Raw genomic sequence first — 22,434 nt, 5'->3', positions numbered from 1 at the left:
GTCTGAGGAAAAGCCAGATAAATTTTCATACGGCTAACGAGTTTCTCCTCAATCTCGAAGAGTATTTTCAAGAAAAACGCATTAAACCAGATCCCCAGTTGCGCATAGCGTCCAGATTGTTAGAAGGAAGGGCGTTGATGTGGTATACTGCTTTCAAATTAAGTATCAGAACTTACCAAGAATTTAAGGAGGCCTTTCTTAAGTGGTTTTGCAATTCTGAAATTCAGCATTTGATTAAACTCCAACTGTATTCCCGAAAGTACAATACGTCCATCAATTCTTCACGATATTCAGATTTCTTAATATCTCAACTTAAAAAGATGCAGTTTTTGACCCGCCTCTACTGGAACGACAGCTTATTCAAGTAATAACACTTCAATTTCCATCAAATGTTCAGGAGATATTAGTAGCAGCGAACATGCAGAATTTAGAACAGCTTGATGATGTCTTGAGGAAACTTGATACAGCTCACACTCAGAACTTAACGAAATCTAGCAAAGCTAAAGAAGTCACGACGAACCCCGTCAAAGTAAAGACTCAAACTCGAGTGAGCCCAGAACCTCAAGAAGAAGAGAGGGAAACTCGTAGAGACATACCATTCCGGTATAGAAGATATAGGAAACATCCCTAAGAAGAAAGATCTACATTTCAACAAGGACCTTCATGGAGACAAACAGCAAACCAACCTAATAATAATAATAATAATAATAATAATAATAGAAATTCCCAAAGGGAAGAACTAAAGAAACGGAGAGATACATGGGAATATATACGAAACAAGAATAGACAAGAAGGTTTACCCGGAGCATCTTCTTTAGAGTACCAGGAAGAGGTACATAGAAGGAATGAAAATATCGAGATGAATCCCGAAACCACGGGTATAAATTTTTTTTTAAAAACTGATGAAGCAATAAGAAGACTGCCTGAAAACATGGATGAAGGAGAGAATCTGTAGTACAGCCATCAACTATTGGTATTTGGATGACGCTGATTGATTATATGAGGATTCTACACCAAGACAACCCAGAATACAGCGTAGTCTACCAATCATTAGAATCAAATTAGGCAATATTAATGTTAATTTGTTAGTGGATTCAGGTTCACAGGCCTCTCTAATTTCTCAGAAATTAATTGATGTAGCGCACGAAATAACCAACATTTCCATCCTACCTGTTGCCCAGGTTAAGGTAAAAGGGATTGTTCCAGATAAGGCCATAAAATGTAAATTGCAAGCATTTCTTGAATTAGAAATTGGAGGTGTCAAATTTCAACATCTGTTCTTAATCTTAAACCAGATGAAGTTTGACTTAATACTTGGGTCTGATTTTCTAATACAATATGAAGGAATCATCGATTATCATGCCAGATTAATTAACTTGTATGATGTCAAGTCTGTAGAGCTACAGCTGGTTAACACGCGAGAGGTCGTGCCCGTTTTAGAATGTGAGAAGTCGCGCGAAGGCAAATTGCTCACGCTTAATATTTTCATGAACTGCTATTTTCCTTTTGCAGTGAATGCTCTGCTAAAAATATAAATATGTACCCTATTTAACTGCCTTTCAACTAATACTAACATAATTACCCAGTAAAAATATTTCCTCAATGTAAAAAATTAATACAATTCTTTTGCAAAGTCTAGTAAAATTATGCAAGTTTTTAAAGAGCGCGAAAGGTCGCGCGTGAGCAAATTGCCTCAACGTTTGCATTTGTACATTTAAATGAATGATTTGGTCACAATTCAAGTACAAAATCTAATCTGAAAGTGAAGTACAAAATTTAAAAGAAAGTACTACTACAAAAAGCAAATTTCATTGAATAACTCTTTTTGATGTTGGATAACAATGTCCATGACTTCATCTGCATATCATGTACAAGTTGCTTTGGTGTGCTCTTTATAAATCGGAATTTGGCAGGAATTGCATGTTACAGTTGTCTACCTATTTTTCCTTCGAGGACAAATTCTACAGTAAGGGTATCGTCCCTCTTTAAAAGGTTCTTCAGGCTTTTCTTGGATAGGTTCCAGTTTGAAAAGGTCCATTATTCTTATTTTCACTTGTCATGCAATACTGTACTGAGGGATTGATCTTTTTCTGGCTTGATCAAGAAGCAGTTGACGCCCTAAATTCATCAGAAATGATTGGCATGGGAGAACGTTTTTGTGGTCAAATATCTGGTTGTTCGCTTTATAAATTACGTAACCATTCATTTCCCTGTAGCACTCTGAGCTGCGTAATGGACGACTGTAGCACTACTGAGTGTACACGATTCCAGCTGAAGTGGTGAGGCGTTGTAAGGATTGCAGGCGGCATTGGTTACAGTAATGCACTTTAATGCATTGTACTTATATTTATACAGGCATACTTTTTAAAATAGTAATACTGGTCTACAAAAAGAAACTTATTTTAATTGTCGAAGATAAAATTATACTTTTCTAGACTAAGCTTTCATATAGATTGTGGATATACCCTCCGTTTCTTCATATTGTGTAAAAATTTTAAATTACATATATTACATGAAATTGATGGAGATAAATATAAATATTTAAATGTGTTCAATACAACAATATTGTAACCGAAAACGCCCGTACTTTAATTCAGCGGAGATCATGGGTTAACGCCAAGGCGTGTACAGTCCATGCTAAGAAAACCAGAGGGAGAAGTGCAGTATAGAAGTTCCTATTAAGTTGAACCTTGCGTTTATTCAATTTAAACAAGTTATATCACCTTTTATAGATGAGCAGTAGTGTTCAGAAAGTCCAGGCAGAGGTAGGGAGAGACGCTGTCCGTCAGCGTCGATGATGTCCCACATTGTCGTATGCCTTCCCCCTCACCATGGGACTCCTCTCAGCACCATGGCACCACGTTATCCCATGGTGGTTGATGGCCCTTGAAGTTCTGTTGAGACTCGAACCCGGGAGTCTGGCATCTGATGATGTCAGTGTGCAGCGTGGAATAATTAATTTAGACTTGATTCAATTGAAATCCCATGAAGGGAGTAAAGAAGTGTGTAGACTTTGCACAGAATGTCAACAGGATCCGATGCGACACTTCTCTACCGCACTGCACGGAAATCAATGAACGACTTACACATCACTTAGAAGCCATAAGGGAGAATATTAAAACCCAAGTAGTAGAGGACTTGAAGTTACCTTTCCTACCTCTCAACAGATTATTAAAGAGGTAGAGAGATTGAAGGCAGACTTCATGGAGTCTCATGGAAGTTGTCACTAGCACAAGCTAAGATAGCACCCATTCAAGACAATGACTCTTTCAAAATCAATTTCAATAAGGTAAGTAACAAAGTTAACCTGTTGAAAACACAGCAAGAAGAAGCTGATAAACATTTAAAGTCTCAGAGTGTGCCCATACTCAAAATACTTGTATAGGTCGCGATGTAACGGAGGTGATACAGGACACTGAAAAAGAAGTGAAGGTGGTCGAAAATTCAACACGAGGGCAAGTCAAGATTATTAAAGTTGAACTACAAGGCCAAATTGAAACACTTAACAACAGAGTATCTCAGATAGAAAAGGACATATTATCATCTAATTTCCAAAGAGTTAGTGGGGAAACACTATACTGTTATTGTAAATATCATTCTTGAAAACTTTCGGTGGGTTTCCTAAAAAATACTATGGACGCGATAATGTATACACAATTTTGAAAATTGTAAAATCTTGGCTAGTTGTTCTTTTACTGCCCTTCTTGTTGTACTTCCACCTTCAAGGTGAATATTGTAACTTTTGTTCTCTTTACAAAAAAAAAAAAACCACACACACACAAAGTAGGATAAGAAATAATGGACTTTGTGCATGTTTATCTGTGATATTTTCAGACCTTATATATGTGCGTGTATACTGCGCAAAGTCAATTATATTTATCTAATACAGTTTTTTTATCTGCGTTATCAAATGGTGGTCACCTTTTTTTATTGTGTACCTACCACGGACCCCTCCCTCTCTCTCCCAGTGTAGCTTCCTGTCACGCTACTTGTTTCAAATTTTGTTTACATAAGATGTTGGTGTGCTTATCTTTGTCAGAGGAATCGGTGGCGTATCATTACTTTATCTTTTGAAACATCCATTTTTCCACCAATGGTGATCATTGCATAGCTTGTATGAAACATAAAGTAACTAATCGCCACAACACCTAACATTTCTTCAGTAATGGGGATATCGGAAGATAAACCAGCAAAATTTTCTAGGAACTAGATATATTCAGCAAAGGAATTTCTTCTTAACACATTCACGCCCATCATCTGAGCTGGCTATTTAAAGGGCTGGCCCAGCTATTCCATCTGTAAGTGGCAGAGCAAACAACAACAAATTCTTTTCACAATAAGTTATAAACTAAACAAGATGTGGAAACTAAATTTTCCACATACCTTAATGAAGTCCTCTAGTATCTTTGTAGGGTGCGGTAGCTAATGTCACACTTTCTTGGGTGAATGGAAACATCACACTTTCCACAAAAATAGCGTGTTTCACTAATAATTTTATTTTTGAAGCACACTTTCCACCTTCTTGAGGGGAACTTGACTTTATTTGATGATGGAAACTTCAAGAGAATATGCTCTTTTCTCTTCCCATCTAACCTAAATGGTGGATCCTTAGCCGGTGCCCTTTATGGCGGCAAAATCGCGGGACGTTGACTTGGATCTGATAGAGTAGATGGAGCTGAGATGTCAGAGAGAGGTGACTGTACTTGTAAGTCGGGTTCACTTTTTTCTGCCCTTTTGGGAATTGCCTGGTGTTCCTTTAGATCTTTTGGTACACCCCTATTTGAAGGTATTGTTCCGCATACAGCGGTGTTCTGTTCCCGTAATTTTTTTGCGAGTCGAACGCTATTATAATAATTGTCCATATAGACTGTATACTCCAGGCCAAGATAATTTTCAAGCAGCTAAAAAACTGCGCTTTGTATATTCGCACCACTTGCGTCATTTATACTGTCCCTACACGCCATGGTTACACTTCAGAATGCGATTATACACATGCTTGTGCAATCACAAACCAACTATGCAGCTAGCTGGGCCAGTGCTAGGCTACCTTCAAAAACAAAACAAAGTGCATTGGGAGGGAAAATCGCTGTGACCATGTGTTTTCTGGTGAGTAGAAACATTCATAAGGGTATTACCTTCATTTCTCTCGCACATATTTGTGACCGAAATAGATCCCATCTGCCTAGGAACGGCTCCAGTTCAAGGTTGTGCTTATCCGGGCTAACTCGGATACAGTCCAACAGCATGGTCACGCGCTATAGGCAATAACTCGGATACGGGCATGAATGTGTTAATGTAGAGGAATATTTCCAGGAAAATCATATAAGTCCCGATTTTCAGTTACGTATAGTGTCCAGGTGGTACACTATGTTTCAATTTAACATAAACACTTACGATGTGTTTAAAGAGGCACTAATCAAAAGATTTTGGGTTGTGGAAAAGCAACATTCAATTAAACTTCAATTATATTCTCGGAAATATAATACAACTACAAATTCTTCATGTTATTCCAATTTTCTGATTTTGCAATTAAATTATTGTTTTTTATTTCCGTCATGTCTCATTTGTTCTTCATTTGTCCTTTTTTAGCACATTTTTAGCTTGTATTATGTAAATAACTTTAATACCCCCCCCCCCCCAACCCTTATTCACTGAAGATGGCTCAAACGAGTTGAAACATGTTTGAATTTTATTATTCCAACTAATGACAGAATTATGTTATGCACTGAATAGGAGAATACATTAATTTTTTCCTTCGTAAAGTTTGCAATTAAAGATGATGCAATTCTTTTATCCTCCCCTACCGGAGCAAGAATTAATACAGGTGGTGACATTGCAATTTCCAGCGAATGTAAAGGAAACCTTGGTAGTGGTCAATGTGCAAGATCTGGAACAGCTAGATAATGTTCTGATGAGGCTTGACACTGCCAATACTCACAGTTTACCAAAACCAAGCAGGACAAAAGGTGTTACAGCTAATCCTGTAGACCGAACCTCGAACCTCAAGACGTGAGAGAATTTCAAAGAGACACACCATATCATTATCGGAGATTCAGGAGACGTGATATGAAGGAAGGAAACCATTCGAGCTAAAGCAAGCACATTTTTAGCTTGTATTATGTAAATAACTTTAATACCCCCCCCCCAACCCTTATTCACTGAAGATGGCTCAAACGAGTTGAAACATGTTTGAATTTTATTATTCCAACTAATGACAGAATTATGTTATGCACTGAATAGGAGAATACATTAATTTTTTCCTTCGTAAAGTTTGCAATTAAAGATGATGCAATTCTTTTATCCTCCCCTACCGGAGCAAGAATTAATACAGGTGGTGACATTGCAATTTCCAGCGAATGTAAAGGAAACCTTGGTAGTGGTCAATGTGCAAGATCTGGAACAGCTAGATAATGTTCTGATGAGGCTTGACACTGCCAATACTCACAGTTTACCAAAACCAAGCAGGACAAAAGGTGTTACAGCTAATCCTGTAGACCGAACCTCGAACCTCAAGACGTGAGAGAATTTCAAAGAGACACACCATATCATTATCGGAGATTCAGGAGACGTGATATGAAGGAAGGAAACCATTCGAGCTAAAGCAAACTTTGAGGAAACCTACAAACACACCAAACTATGACAAAGATTCCCAGAGGGCTAAACTTGAAAAAAGATGGAGGGAGACATGTGAATACGTTCAGAACTGACATAAAGATGAAGGGTTACCAGGTGCTACATCTTTGGAATAATAAGAAAACATTAGGAGGCGAAACGATATCTCCGAAACAAATCCCGAATCAACGGGTGCAATTAAAAAAAAACACCAATGACACAACAAGGAGATTGCCTAAAAACCAAAGTGATGGAGAGTTACTTTGTAGTGCAGCTATTAACTACGGGTTTCTAGATGACACAGAATTATTGTATGAAGACCCCATACCAACACAACCAAAAATACAGCGTTGTCTTCTGGTCATCAACATTAAAATAAGCAATATCAATGTTATTTCTCTGATAGATTCTGAGGCTCAGGCTTCTCTTATTTCTGACAAATTGATAGAGTAATACCAATATATATGGTCCGTTATTGGACATTATAAGCCCAATAACAGACCATATATATTGGTATTATAAATTTACTCATTCGGAACAAATATTTCATATTCCCTATGGGAATCAACATATATATCAAATTGATAGAGAACGTAAAGGAGAAAGATGATGTACTTATTGTACCATTTCATTGCCCTAAATGCGGCAAAACAATGTGGTAGAATCGTAATTTTTGTCGTGAATTGCGATAAATGTCAGAAATCATGCAGTAGAAAAATGTGTTACAAGAAAATATAGACATATGGAATTAAATAGGCCGTGAATATGTTGGAAAGGAATACAAACATGTCAAATCAAATAGGCCATGATCGGGAAGTAAAAATGTTCAGACCTACGGAATCCAAATGGCCATGATTGAGAAAAATACATAACTTTTAAATTGTTAAAACCAGAAAAGTGAACAATCGAATATATTACACTGGATGTATATAAAGACGAACATATATGAGGGAAGCAACACGCAAAGGAGCTTGTTTTAGAAAGAATATTTCTTGAATAATTGAAGGATCGCGTAGTATTATAAAAACATTACACTAATCTTTGTATATATAACATATTTATTAAGAGTCATAACTAAAAGCAGAAGGAAGACAATAGTTGTCGGTAGTCTAGAACTGAATAATAAATTAACAAGGAATACTTAGAGCAGGGATTAGATATTGCTAATTTGAAGTATATTTTCGTCAAACAAGGAGATATATAAAGCATTCTTTTAATTCATTTGATCTGAAATATTGTTGCCTATGGTGTTATAATCTACTATAATAGAAATAAGATTCAAGAGGATATAATAGTAAATAGAAGCATGAAACTAATGATATCTTTATATATGATTCTGATGCATGTTCATGACAGCATCATGAGAAGAAACTAAACTGAGAATGGGGTTGACATCTGATGGAGACCAACCAGCTGGTTCTCCGAACCCGAGACCGGTAACCACAACCCGGACATGACGCAGCCATAACCTGGAGATGACGTCCCAGAAGAGAACGAGATGATTCCCATTCCAGTCCAGTAACGCGGGCAAAATAAGCTAAGTTCCATGAAATAAATGTGTAGATTATCCATATTTAACCTAATATGTAGTTAGTTGATATATGTGTTATTATGAAAGTGAGGTTGACATATGTATCTTCGAGATATCAATGTGCAGTGTCTTTGCGAAAGAATTCATAATATTGTTTTAATGATGGATTTAGGTAGTCTCAATGAAATAAGTAAACAGTCACATGTAGGAAAGATGATATTCACTGGTGATGAGCTTTGATAATAATTCTTCAACTTATTTCCAAAGAAATATACTATGATTAATGTGATCCAATATAGTTGAAATGCGAAATGGAAATAGATTGACTTGCAGGATATGGAGATTAGATTCAACACCAACCTAACATCAAATGTAAGTAAATATATGCCAGATATGTTCATTCTTTGACAAGACAAGTGTATCTTTTATACGAATGGTAATTAGAGACCCATAAAGCGTCAATGTGTTAATATATCAAATTTTTTTGAGTTATGCGTTGCCCAGGGAAGGAATAATTGATATTTATATGTGTGGCAGAAAACAGATATGACAGAATTATGAAGTTAGAGTTGTGAGTATTATGATCGAGATATATTTGTTGATATAATTGTGTGGAGATATGGTATTTACGATGAAATATGATGAAAGATATTTATTTAAGGTTAAATAGTAATTACGCAACACAATCTAGGTTATAGTTGTCGTGATAGCAATGTGAATTATGGAGTGACGTATAACAAGGGTTGATGTGATACACATGATGGTATTTGCTTAATGGACTTACAGGGTAATAATGGTGTACGGTCATCAAAAGATCATTTCACAAATTGATATTATGGTATAGTCATGGTATTTTCAAGGAGAATTTCGCAAGTTGATAATATTTTGATTGATTTAAGTTGAAACAATAGATCATTGAAGAAAGTGTCTTCATAATTTTATGATACTGCTATTAAAGAATTAAGAAATGTCATCTACGGTATCCCTTGAATTTTCGTGACCAGGTGATAGAATTTAAGTAAGCATTTGACCTTGATAGATATATAGAATTTAAGTAAGCATTTGACCTTGATAGATATATGACTTATTTACGAAAATGATTAGGCTATATTAGGGAATTCCTACTCAGGAAATATTTCGGATTTTTATCCATTTACGGATGGAATATAGATATGTATATATCATTTTTGTTTATCAGTTGATATATTTTAAAATATGTAGCCATTGGAAGCTATGATAATGGAACTTTACTTATTCTGCCTACGTTATGAATGAAGTTGGAAGTGGAAAGCATGAGACTTATGATTGAAAGTTATAATAATGAAGCATTTCGGACATTCATATTTGCCATTCATTATGTTCACATTTTTCTCTAACAATTTCTACATTTTTCTTTAATATGTGAATAATTAATTTTCAAGCTAGAATTTTCTTTACTTTTCCGAATGAGATCACGAAGTTTAAAATTGAATGTTTAAATAATTTATTAATTCATCCTGAGCTACTAGATGGTTATAAATAAAGAATTTAAATTATTATTGTTACGGGGTTACCCGTGGACCAGCAGAGATGAAAGAAGGTGCCGGGGTGAATGGGTCTAACTACAATGTCATGAATTGATTTAAAACTTTAACAAAGGCTATATTTCTTTAGAATTTCAAAAATCAACAAATAACAATGTAACAGGTACCAGTAGCAATAAACAAGTCTAGGAAAGACAAGATTGGTGATATAAACAGATCTCGGGCTTCAAGCCCTCACTTTACAGTTCCTGAGCTCCTAGCTCAAATTTACAAAAGACACAAATTTACAAAAGGGCAGAAATCCCTCAATACCTGGAGCGCTTGCTCCCAACATACAATATCCAGCCTTCAAAAGGCATTCAGTAATTTTACTTTGAAAAAGAGCTAACAGGCTCTCAGTTTTCAAGCCTACTCAAGGCAACACCAAAAATATCTTACATCTTTTGGCCTTTCATAGCCCAGCTTACAAACTGAAACAGGGGTATCTCGTACCCAACCTATAGGGCCTTCGTGTAAAAAGAAATAGCAGTTAGATAAATGGCTCGAACACAAAATGAAAGGAGGCGAATGCTTGCACTCCTAGATATGAATTCTTAAAACCTAAAGGGCACTAGGCCGATGAAACAGGGGCTATTCACACACTATGGAGGTGACTCGTATAAGAATAAATTAAGACTTTACGGAAAGGAAAAAAACAGTTACAAAACGTATGAAGGGGAGCTCGAGAGGGTACATCACTCTCTATCCCCGGTTCACAGTTACAGATTTTATGAAGTTATTACATAAGCCGGCAAAAGTTACATTTTCAGAAAAGTAGGTTACATAGTTAAAGTTTCGGACCTCTCCCTCGGGTTAAACTGCAGAGCTAGCAAGAAATAAAGATGTTAATTGGCCATTACCTTGTCGCTATACTGCTGCCTGATAGAAGAGGCGTCTCCCGCCTCCTGCTTGACACACACACTCACTAGTTCAGATGACGATTAATTGGCCAAGAGACGTGAAAATCCGCAGTTTATAAACCCTCGGGGAAAGTTCGAGACCTTTTACGAATAATCAAGACATGCCCACAGGATTTTATTGGTTAACTTCAAAAGTGACACTCAGAATCGAGGAAGAAGCCTGTGATAGGCAGAAAATTAATTACAGAAATTCAAAACTGGTGGAAAGAAAAGATAAATACTGCCAACCCAAAAATGAATGAACATAATTTAGTAAACAAAAACTTAAGAATACAAAATTTCTTCAAATCAAAGGTTCTTTCACTTCGCACCAGGGTGCATGATCATAGTTATTCAGCAGTGACATCTATGGAAGAATGTCCAAACTTCTTGATGAAGGGTAAACAAAGCAGGTAGAAATTCACACAGTACTGGAAACTTCACAATAACAAAATTACATCAAATTACAATAGTGACATCTTCTGAGTAAATTTATAGGTAGGTCCAGTTTCAATTTCATGGTTTCTCCAGTAGAGGAGTTCTTTTTTTTTTGGCGCAGGATTTAAATGCGCGTTGTTGGGGTGTACTCCCGGTACAATTATTATTATTAATTATATTTTAGTAGATTCCTTTTAAGATGATTTCTTGGAGGATAATGGTTGACTGAACTTGAAAGTTGATTATAATTACATCTAAAGAGCAGACGGATACGCACACGGACTAGAAAATAAGAGGCGCAATTTCCCAGTCGAGTCCACGTAAAAAAAAATATTTTTTAAAAGTTTTATAATCTTAATCCCTGAGATATATTGTGCAGCTAGTAAGAGACTTTCTTGAACGCTGGCATGTAATTATCATATATGAAAGAGTAGGAAACCATTCGCCATAAGCAAAATTGGTTTTTCATCCGAATGCTAGAACCTTTCAAGAAAATTTATTACTAACAGTGGGGTTTGAAAGGAGGTTGACACCCCAGTCAAAAGCATGTCGGCTCAAGAAAAATGTTGTCAGGCTAGAGAAGAAGAGAGTAGCTGCAGGTACATTAATGTGGCAATTAGAAACGCTAGTCACATTATATTAACTATCATTCAGGTGAAAATAAAGGGAATTGTACCAGATAAAAGTATCAAATGCAAATTATAGGCATTTATGGAGTTTGAAATTGAAAGTGTCCAATTTCAACACATATTTCTAGTATTAACTCTGATGAACTTCCAACGTTATATTGGGATCTAATTTTCTTGTAAAATATGATAAGGTTCTTTGACGTCAGCTTTGTAGAGTTACAGTTGGTTAATGGGCCGAGGTTCTCCCCAATATGCAGAAAATAGTCAAAGGAGAACAATAAAACTTTGATTTCCACCTATTCAATACATTAAAAGCAATTATAAAATTAGGATCTCATCCTTATTTTATTGCTAAATTATTAAAAACATAGGACATGTTTCGTTCAAATCCTGAACATCTTCAGCTAAACACATTCTTAATAAGGTTAAAACCAGTAACATTATTCTATAACTTACACTTTTTGTTTACTATTAACAAACTTAACCATAATAACTATTAAAATTCTCTTGAATATAAAACTTTATATATTACGTCGTCTTATTAAAACTGTTTTGAGAGTGCACTAAGATTTTATATCCATAAAGTACAATGTGTGGTAAAGCTCATGCCAATAGTAACAAAAAGATTTTAATGTGTATTCCAACAAATAATTTTAAGATATTCAACAACTTTAACAGATTATAAATGTATTTATACCTGACTAACTTGTGACATTGTATTTCAAATATTAGAACAATGTTTTAAAGTTCCAAACACAACAAATAGTTATATTGTTTTAATAAGACGACGTAATATATCAAGTTTTATATTCAAGAGAATTTTAATACTTATTATGGTTAAGTTTGTTAATAGTAAACAAAAAGTGTAAGTTATAGAATAATGTTACCGGTTTTAACCTTTTTAAGAATGTGTTTAGCTGAAGATGTTCAGGATTTGAACGAAACATGTCCTAGGTTTTTAATAATTTAGCAATAAAATAAGGATGAGATCCTAATTTTATAATTGCTTTTAATGTATTGAATAGGTGGAAATCAAAGTTTTATTGCTCTCCTTTAACAGATTTTCAATATGGAAAAATGAGGATAGTTTCTTGCAAAGAAAATAGTCAACTCGAATACTCACGAGTCTATCCAAGACATCCCTATGAGGGTGCATAAGGATCTTACACCTGATAGACCATGGGATCAGATTTTGCCAACACCTCAAGATGCAACCGTTACCCACCATACTCATGCGACGATAGCTAAAGAAAGGGTTTGACACACTGTGCGAATAAGGGAAAAGCGACAGAGGAATCTTTTAGGCAATCGCTACAAGCTGGTGACTTGGTTTTAACTAGAAAAGCTGCTGTATCACATCCTGAACTCTGCATCTGTGCCAAATTTTGTCCTCTCTACATAGGATCCTTAAAAGTAGCTGAAGTACTCACCACTGGAGCTTACAAAGTTAATAAACTAGATGGTAGTGTCAAGGAAATCTACAATTCGGTGAACTTGAAGAAATACTTCAAGAGGAAAAATTGAAGAAAGAGAAAATCTACATCAATTTTTCTTTTCCCTAAGGAAGGGGAGATGTACCAGAAACACTGGTCCAACATTAGTATTTAAGTATTTCGAACTTTAAAATGTGCGCTGCACGCCAACCGAGCAGCCAGCTACATCAAGCATGTGGCGAGTGACGTAGGAGCTAGCTCGAACTCGCCAAGGTTAAGTTACGTCATCCATAGATGCTTTCATACATTCTGTCCTGAATAACTCGCATATGAATTAAGATACAAATATGAGAAGAACATCACCGTACACATCATTTTAATACCTCCAATACCACCAAGTTTCATTAAAATCCACCTCGGATTACAAAAACTATTGAGAGGAATTAAATGGCTGCAGTCTCCGCGACTTTGGTATAAAAGAGACGCAAGAATTCGAGACAAGACAGTCTTGTTCCACAGTCGAACAAGGATGATTGGCTGATGGAAGTTGGTGCTACAATGTAATATTGCGGAATCAAAGTCTACGGTTTCAACTCTACTAAATTACGGTGAGAATAACTTTGAAACATTTCAACAGTCATTGAGAACTCAGTCATAAAATAGAGAAGTGTGATACTTTAAATATCTCAAGGTGATTGAAATATTTCTGCTGACAGCAAACTTAAAATCTTAAACAGTGCATCAGGACTTGTATTTTCTCAAATGGAACTTGAATGTTAGGATAACATTCAAACTTCACGTGTGAAACAATCTGTGATTTCACAGTATCTTTAAAGGAATCTATAACGATCAGTTAACGGACTAATTTTCACGATGAAATGATTATAAAGTCTTACCAGTATTATTATTGGTGTTTGAACATAAACATGACAGTGTGAGTGAACGGGACTAACTTCACTCCTGTGTTAATGGTCTAATAGTGCTACCTCCTCATCATATGTCTGCATAACAGTGCGTGCGAACGGAATTAAATTCACATGTAAAGCGTTTAACTTCTTCTACCAAAGTGAAGTAACTGCCATTTTTAGTGTCATAGCAGTGCTGAATAAACTTTGTAAATACATTCAAGGCAATCATAAAACAGTACAACTTTACAAATAGTTGCATTATCTTTTTTGAATATTAAAAAGCATAAGTGAACTATTTGTTTCATGTGAACAACTTTATAAACTATTCCAAGTGTAACTTATATTAAGAAGAATGCAGGTTTGATTCCATTAACATTCGGCCACATAAAAGTTAATTTCTTTATTTTCTCAAACCGGTGACCAGTTTATTTACCTTACAGAGGCGTTTGTTTTCTATTCCATTGACATTTCTCTTTTTTTCATCCTTTTATTGGAACTATTAACGTTAGTTCAAAAGTGACGTCTCAGACTAATCCGTCCAATCTGTACAGGGGGCTCAGATGTGTGCGTGTTCATGCCATCCTTCTGAGTGAATGAGTTCGGCGACTCAAACTTCTAGACCTTCAAGATCTTCAAGAATTTCTAGAATTTCAAGAACATCTTGAGGTGCCATCGTAGGAGTGTACGTGGTCCCATGGTGCCAAGAGCTTCTCTATGGCGAGGACGGGAGGAGTAGCAGAGCAACACGGGACATCGCCAGCCGCAAGATGGAGAAACATTATGCTCAATACATCTTCCATTGTACTGAGGTGATATGAACTTGACTTTATACAATAAACAAACAGTCAGAACTTCATTCAATGCAAATCCTCTCACTCTCTGTACTGACTCCAATTTGATGTGCCGTACACGCCCTGTGTACCGTCTCATGTTCATCAAGCTAACAAGTATGGGCATTTCCTGGTACAAAACCTTCCAACATATTGGAGGGAACATTACCCTTCAATTTCTTTATTCTCAACCCTCAGCAAAAATCAGATTGAAGAAAATGCCACCTATATACGAATGAAGTTCTTGACTCAAAATTGGGCAGAAATGAATCTCTAGAAATAGTACAGACCCCTTTCAGTTTGAACTCTGAATGGCACAGACATTTAGACTTTCACGGCTTGTGTAAACCTGATGTATATTTTGGGTTTATGCAATGTAATGAACTATATAAGACATTCTGAACGTGTTTCAAAAGGAACCATGCCTTTCTTCATTAGGTGAAACAGAAAAATGAAACATGATGGATCAAAGGTTGCTAAGAGAAAGCAACAAGGAACTTAAAGTGGTGCCTTAAGATGTACACTGAAGAAAATGGAAATTGTAACACCCAGAAGGAGTGATGCTACATTGCTGCAATTGAACATGCAGGACGAATGTTCGGTTGTGATTCGATGTTTACAGTTTCAGGTCCCTCTGACCGCAATTTTGGACAACAATCAATAAAGGATATGCCCACCATGAGTTGCAATACATTGATGAATTCGTCGAAGCATGGAGTCAATAAGGCCCTGGATCGCTTCCTGAGGAATTGTGGTCCATGCTTGCTGCACTGCACGGGTCAGTTGTTCCAGAGTTGTGGGTGGCTGAGGACGGTTAGCCAGTTGTCGACCCATCATGTCCCACACATGCTCAATAGGACTGAGGTCCGGGGATCTGGCGGGCCATTCCAAGGTTGTGATGTCATGGAGAGTTTCTCTGGAGATGCGTGCAGAGTGAACCTGGGCAATGTCCTGCTGAAACATCCCATTAGCAATGTTCGCCATCATAGGGTCAACCACTGGATTGAGTACCCTATCAACGTACTGTCGAGCAGTCATAGTGCCCTCAACAAGCACTAATTGTGATTTTACATTAAAGCCAATAGCTCCCAAGACCATAATGCTTGGTGTTGGCCCTAAGTGCCTCTCGACGATAAGATCTGGGCGACCCCTCTCCCCGGTACGTCGGCGCACACGATTCCGGCGATCACTGCGGGCGAGACAGAAGCACGATTCATCACTAAAGACGACCCTATGCCATTCGTTGACCCATGTCGATCTTTCTCGACACCACGCCAGCCTTACACGTCACTGTTGTGGGGTCAATGGAACACCTTCTGCAGGGACATGGGCTGGTAAGCCAGCTGCACGCAGTGATTACCAACTGTTTGTTGTGTAACGTAGGGTGCCACAGCTGCTTGAATTTGCACTGCTATTGTATGGGGTTCCATCCGGGCCATCCCAATGATGCAGTGATCCTTTCTCACAATTGTCTGTCGCGCTGGGCCTGTGCCAGGTCTACGAGTGTGGGTACCTTCATTTGACCACTGCTGCCATACACGTACCGTAGATGCCTGTCGGCTAACACGTGCAGCGACAGTCCTTAGCGATAATCCAGCCTCACACAGCCCAATTATCCGAGCCCTCTCAAATGGCGACAGTTGTTGATAGCGTGCTCTTCTCTGTCGTCGAGGCATGTTTGACGGGGAACACTTCACTGCACAGACTGCAAGTCAACTATGCTACACCAGAGTCCGTATACTGGAGTTGATTCCTCCGCGACCAATCACCTGTAGCAAGAATTCAATGGGTCTGAAACTTTGATCATTTACATACCTACATGGCATCGTTCCATATCTTGAAAATCAACACAAACGACCAATGCCTTCATGGTGTTGCAATTTCCATTTTCTTAAGTGTAATAGGGATGCCATTTTAGCCCCATGATAGAGACAACGAATAGCAACAGTAAAGCATCATTTGCTAATGGTTCTGATAATAGGTAGCCATGATTCACTGAGGTTGTACCCTGTATCGCGGTTGAAATTATCTGGATGTTTACGTATTTCAACCGCCTCCCTAATGTTCTGGGGCGATATTGCTCTACACGGGCAAGAACAGCCACTCCTTGGAACATAACATCATGACCAGGTGTTAAGGCATGATCAGCAACAGTTGATTTATCAGGTTGTTGAGTCTGATACACCTGTTATGTTCTTTAATGCGAGTACATATCGTTCTCGAAGTCTGTCCAATATAAACCTTGCCACAAGCACAGGGAACTTTGTAGATACCAGATTGTTGCAATTTAGGCAAACTGTCCTTAGTTGGTCGCAGGAGTTGCCTAATCTTAATAGAAGTTCCAAATACAGTTCGTACACTGTATCTATGTAAGTTTTTAGCAATATGATCCGTCGTGTTACATATGTAAAGTAGGTAAGCAGTTCCTTTTACATCCTTTTTCTTAACAGATGACCGATATGGGTCGGTTTCAGAACCATACAGATCAAAGCTTTGCTGTAACCTTTACTCTCAAAAGTGGTTCTCAAGGTGTTAATTTCCTCTTGTAGAGCTGACACTTCGCAAATCTTCCCGGCCCTAGTAGTAAGGACACCATGTTTCTAGGCAGGGTGATGGTGAGAATCTGCATGGAGATATCTATTGGTGTATGTAGGCTTACGATAAACACTGTGTCCTAAAGATCCATCCTCTTTCTTGGTGACGAGAACATTTAAAGATGATATTTTGCGTCAGATTCCATTTCCATAGTGAAAGAAATGAAAGGGTGCTGGTGATTAAGGTGATCCAGAAAATGACAAAGATTGTCTTCACCTTTCATCCAAACAACGAACGTATCATCCACTTATCACCACCAGATCTTTGGTTTACAAGGTGCCGACGACAAAAGCTTTCTCTTCAAAGTTCTCCATTAGCCACAACATGAGAGAGAGGACTTTCCATGGCCACACCATCTGTCTGTTCATAATATTCCCCATTCCATAGAAAGTAGGAAGAGGTCATGCAGTGATAGAAGAGTCTTGCAATGTCTTCAGTAAAAATATAATTAGTGAGAGACATAACACCATCAATAGGTACTCTCGTAAACAGAGACACCACGTCGAGACTCACTAACATATCGCCTGGCTGAAGTGATATAACTTTTAACTATCCAATGACGTGGGCGATATCCTTAATATAGGAAGGGGTGTTACCCAGGAGTGGTTGAAGCAGACTAACTAAATATTTAGAAAGGGCATATGAAAGGGAACCACTCGTACTAACAATAGGCCTAAGAGGAACACCTTCCTTATGTAGATTAGGAAGCCCCTACAGTCTCGGAGAAACAGCATCCCCTGGAAGGAGAGTCTTTGCTGTGTCTTCTGGAATAGAAGGTTGACTGACTAATTTGACGGTCACATTTGAGTAGCGAGTTGTAGGATCATGACTATTATCCTGTATAGAGAATCTGCTAACAACGACACGATCTTTTCATCATAATCACCTTTATCCATCACCACTGTCACGTTATCCTTGTCAGCGAGGAGAACGATTATATTAGAATTGTCCCTTAGATCTTTTAGCACCCGGCTTTCGCCTTGTTTTATGTTGGACTTGGTGGCTTAGCAGTCTTGAGAACTCTGGAACATTCTTGTCTAACTTCCTCAGCCTCTTCAGGTGTGAGGTTATGTACCGAGGATTCTATAGATGTACTAAGTTCCTCAATTGGAATTCTTCTGGGTGCTACAGCAAAGTTGAGACCTTTGGCGAGAACTGCCTGTTGGGTTTTATTTAGAGCCATACTGGACAAATTTACGACAACTTTGTTGGCATCACGTCTAATGGCATGTGGTTTCAGCATCTGACACAACCTTTCATATTTGGAAATATGCCTGCCCCTTACCTGATCCAGTACTGCAGCAATATGACTTCGAGAACGATATGTACTCACATCAAAGAACATAACAGATGTATCAGACTCAACCAACCCGATAAATCAACTGTTGCTGATCATGCCTTAACACCTGGTCATGATGTCATGTTCCAAGTAGTGGATGTTCTTGCCCGTGTAAAACAATATCGCCCCAAAATCATCAGGGAGGCGGCTGAAATACGAAACACCCAGATAATTTCAACCGCAATACAGGGTACAACCTCAGTGATTCATGGCTACCTATTATCAGAACCATTAGCAAATGATGCTTTACTGTTGCCATTCGTTGTCTCTAGCATGGCGATAAAATAGCGTCCCTATTACATTTTAGGGAACCATTTGAAGTTCTTCGTTGCTTTCTCTTAGCAACCTTTAATGTGTCACGTTTCATTTTTCTGTTTCTCCTGATGAAGAAAGGCACGGTTCCTTTAGAAACGCGTTGAGAGTGTTTATATAGTTCATCACACAACATAAACCCAAAATATACATCATGAATGAATCCCTTTTACTTTTCCACTTCTGCTCTGGCAGTATGGCACACTTTAGTATACCACAGTAGCTAACCATCCACCTACGACAATTAACATTAATGACTTCTCCTGGATACATACCAGCAGAATAATCAAAGTAATGAAACATAGTTAATTTGAACTTTGGAAATGCATGGAATAGACATCCATACCTAGGTTCCTAAAACACAATACTTATTCCATCACAGCTAATGAATACAAAACTCATTCACAATCACAAACACTTCATTAAACACCAAAACTCATGTAATAACAAGGGATATGTGGACTAAGAACGCTGTCGAAAGACATCCTACTGGCGTCCTGTGAGAAAATCAATTATGAACTGTTTCCTGCTTAGTATGAAAGCGGAGGCAAATGGCAAGGCATTATAAGCATAACAGATGGCAATGCTCTAATGTATTGTATTATAATGCATTGTTTTCCTCGCATAATTTACACACCCTTATTTTAAAACTTTTGTCCTCCAAAGAGAAAAAGACACGTATGGTAATTACATATGTTAGAGAAAAAGGAATATACCATTGCATTATTCCTGTTTTCAACAGCATCCTAAGTTTAACAAAATTTTTATTAAACTATTAAGCTCTTCAGGGCTTTTCAATCATGAAATTACCAGTGTTTTGCCCCAGTACAGTAGCATGCTCATCAGTTGGATTGCCATCCCTTTCCAAGACACTAACAGCATGACTATTGTTAAAATCGATTATGAATTCATGCAATTACATTAAGATCATTGGGTAGAGGTACTTTGCAACTCTACACTTTAGAGTAATTTACACTGGAAAAAGGCCCTGTAATAACATTTATTTGTAATTCAGAATTAAAGACTGTTTAAGTTTGGTGCCTCGCCTCATCATTTCTCAATATATAAACAAGCATGTTCACCTTTTTTTTTCTTTCTTTTGGCCATTCTCCACCAGTTATGGCTAGAAAGTCAGGCTCCATGGCTAAATGGTTAGCGTGCTGGCCTTTGGTCACACGGGTTGCGGGTTCGATTCTCGGCAGGGTCGGGAATTCTAACCATTATTGGTTAATTTCACTGACACGGGGGGCTGGGTGTGTGTGTTGTCATCATCATAATTTCATCTTCATCACGACACGCAGGTCGCCTACAGGCGTCAAATCAAAAGACTTGCACCTGGCGAGCCAAACATGCCCTCGGACACTCCCGGCACTAAAAGCCATACGCCATTTTTTTTATGGCTAGAAATAGCTTAATTTTATTATAAATCTGGAAACTTTTAAATCCTCAGGTGTGATTTAAGTATCTCTGCAGGACCTTTAAAAATGCCAAACAAGAAAAAATGAAAGATATCACTATGTGCCCGAAATTTTGGATATCTACTAGCATCAAAATCTCTTTCTTTAGTTTTTGGGTCATTTCTGGGCCAACATTTTGCTAGCATCTTCTCTTAAATGAAGAACAAGGTTGGTAATGTAACAATAACGTTCCACTCATCAATATGATGTTTACTATTATTTCTTTTGTAGCTCAGTTGTTTCAAAAAAGAGCACTAACACCATGGTCAACAGCCCCAATAATCCAGTTATGTCAAGAAAATTTTAAAATCTATCTTCAGTGCAGAATGAACCTAAGAAACAACTAACAACATTGCACTATAAGACAACAGAGGAAAGGAAGGACTTACTAAATATAAAATCTTGATGATACTTACGTAAGTCATCAAAAGGACCAGATGTATTTCTATCTTTCTCCTGAACTTTCTTAACTTGCAGCCAGAAGTCAGCATTCAATATTATGTTTTCCAAGCACAAATGGTATAGCAACTTGACTTTGTGGACTGGCATACTCTGATAAGGAATGTAGCTGGAATAACACAAACAAACAAAATTACATTCTTTTTCCATCCAGTTCTGCAAATCATTTAACCTCAGTCAGGTACCTATTAATAAAAGAAATTGCAGTGAGTGCGTTAAAACATTCCATCTGAATCCTGAAGAACCATATCTCCCAAACATTTTAATGCAACAATAAACAGTATGTTCAAGTGCTAGCATCTTCTCTTAAATGAAGAACAAGGTTGGTAATGTAACAATAACGTTCCACTCATCAATATGATGTTTACTATTATTTCTTTTGTAGCTCGGTTGTTTCCAAAAAGAGCACTAACACCATGGTCAACAGCCCCAATAATTCAGTTATGGCAAGAAAATTTTAAAATCTATCTTCAGTGCAGAATGAACCTAAGAAACAACTAACAAATTTTAATATTTATCTTTTCTTTTTGTATGCACAGTTGTGTTGTAACCAAGGTTGAGATTTACAAAACACAACTTTATTATTCGCTTCAAATGCAAAATACACTATTTACACAAATAAAACTGAAATTTAACTTGAAGCAAAATGAATTAGGAATCTTGAGAAAGAGTCTAGCTGTTGTACACTATATACAAGTTTGCAGTATTTACATCCACTTCTATCTTGAAAAGATAGTCCTTGATATATGAAAAGTCGATAGTCGAAAACTATCAGAAGTACTGACATAAATGTTTTGGAAAGTCCTTCCTTGCTGAGTTCATAAAAGCAAGTTCAATGTAGGAAGAATTCTTACTTGGCGAAACCAAGGGAGCTTGCATTAATTAGGGAAATATAACGGTATGTAATAGTATGACTGGATATGGGCAGCGGAAGAGGAGCGGTGACCAGAGGTGAGACCTCGTACTGCCAGAAATTCAGTCCACCTGGTCGAAGCACATTTTCAAGAGGAGTAGCCTCCGTGCTCGACGTAGGGTGTATTCTGGAGCTGGACACCGGGGCAAGTGGGCATCAGGACAGGCTGGGAGTTCCTCTTTATAGTACACACACGACTGTCCAGGCACGCGCACTGAGGTCTGCGCGTCGAGGCTAGAAGAATGACACTTGGCGCGCGTGTAGCTAGCTGGTGGAGCGAGAAGGGAGCGCCGGACATACAACAACTTTGTCCTTAGGGGCAATCTCCAGTTGGGGAATGTCCAAATATATAATTACTTTAAAAAGCCACTTGGAGTGCTCCTACATTTGCAGGCAACTTCTATTCTCAAAATGCTGTTATACCTGCCCAGATACACAAAACATTATACAACATGCTACCAATACGTCACAATCCACTTTTCTGAACAGTTTCCGACGTTAGTCCACTGTCAAGTTG

The 22,434-nt window shown here is 37.6% G+C and overlaps 1 protein-coding gene across 1 annotated transcript in view; it reads right to left on the bottom strand.

Moving 5' to 3' along the window:
- The window catches only part of LOC136868600 (uncharacterized), a 103,764-nt gene that overhangs the window by 25,662 nt on the left and 55,668 nt on the right, over positions 1 to 22,434 (bottom strand). The window contains exon 3 of the mRNA XM_067144786.2: positions 20,962 to 21,113. Within this exon, the coding sequence (XP_067000887.1) occupies positions 20,962 to 21,113 (152 nt within the window). The remainder of the gene's footprint in view (positions 1 to 20,961; positions 21,114 to 22,434) is intronic.

Source organism: Anabrus simplex, chromosome 1 (assembly GCF_040414725.1).
Source record: "Anabrus simplex isolate iqAnaSimp1 chromosome 1, ASM4041472v1, whole genome shotgun sequence".
In the NCBI taxonomy this organism is placed as follows: Eukaryota; Metazoa; Arthropoda; class Insecta; order Orthoptera; family Tettigoniidae; genus Anabrus; species Anabrus simplex.
The sequence above is the reverse complement of the archived record's forward strand: the minus strand, read 5'-3'. Positions and strand labels throughout refer to the sequence as shown.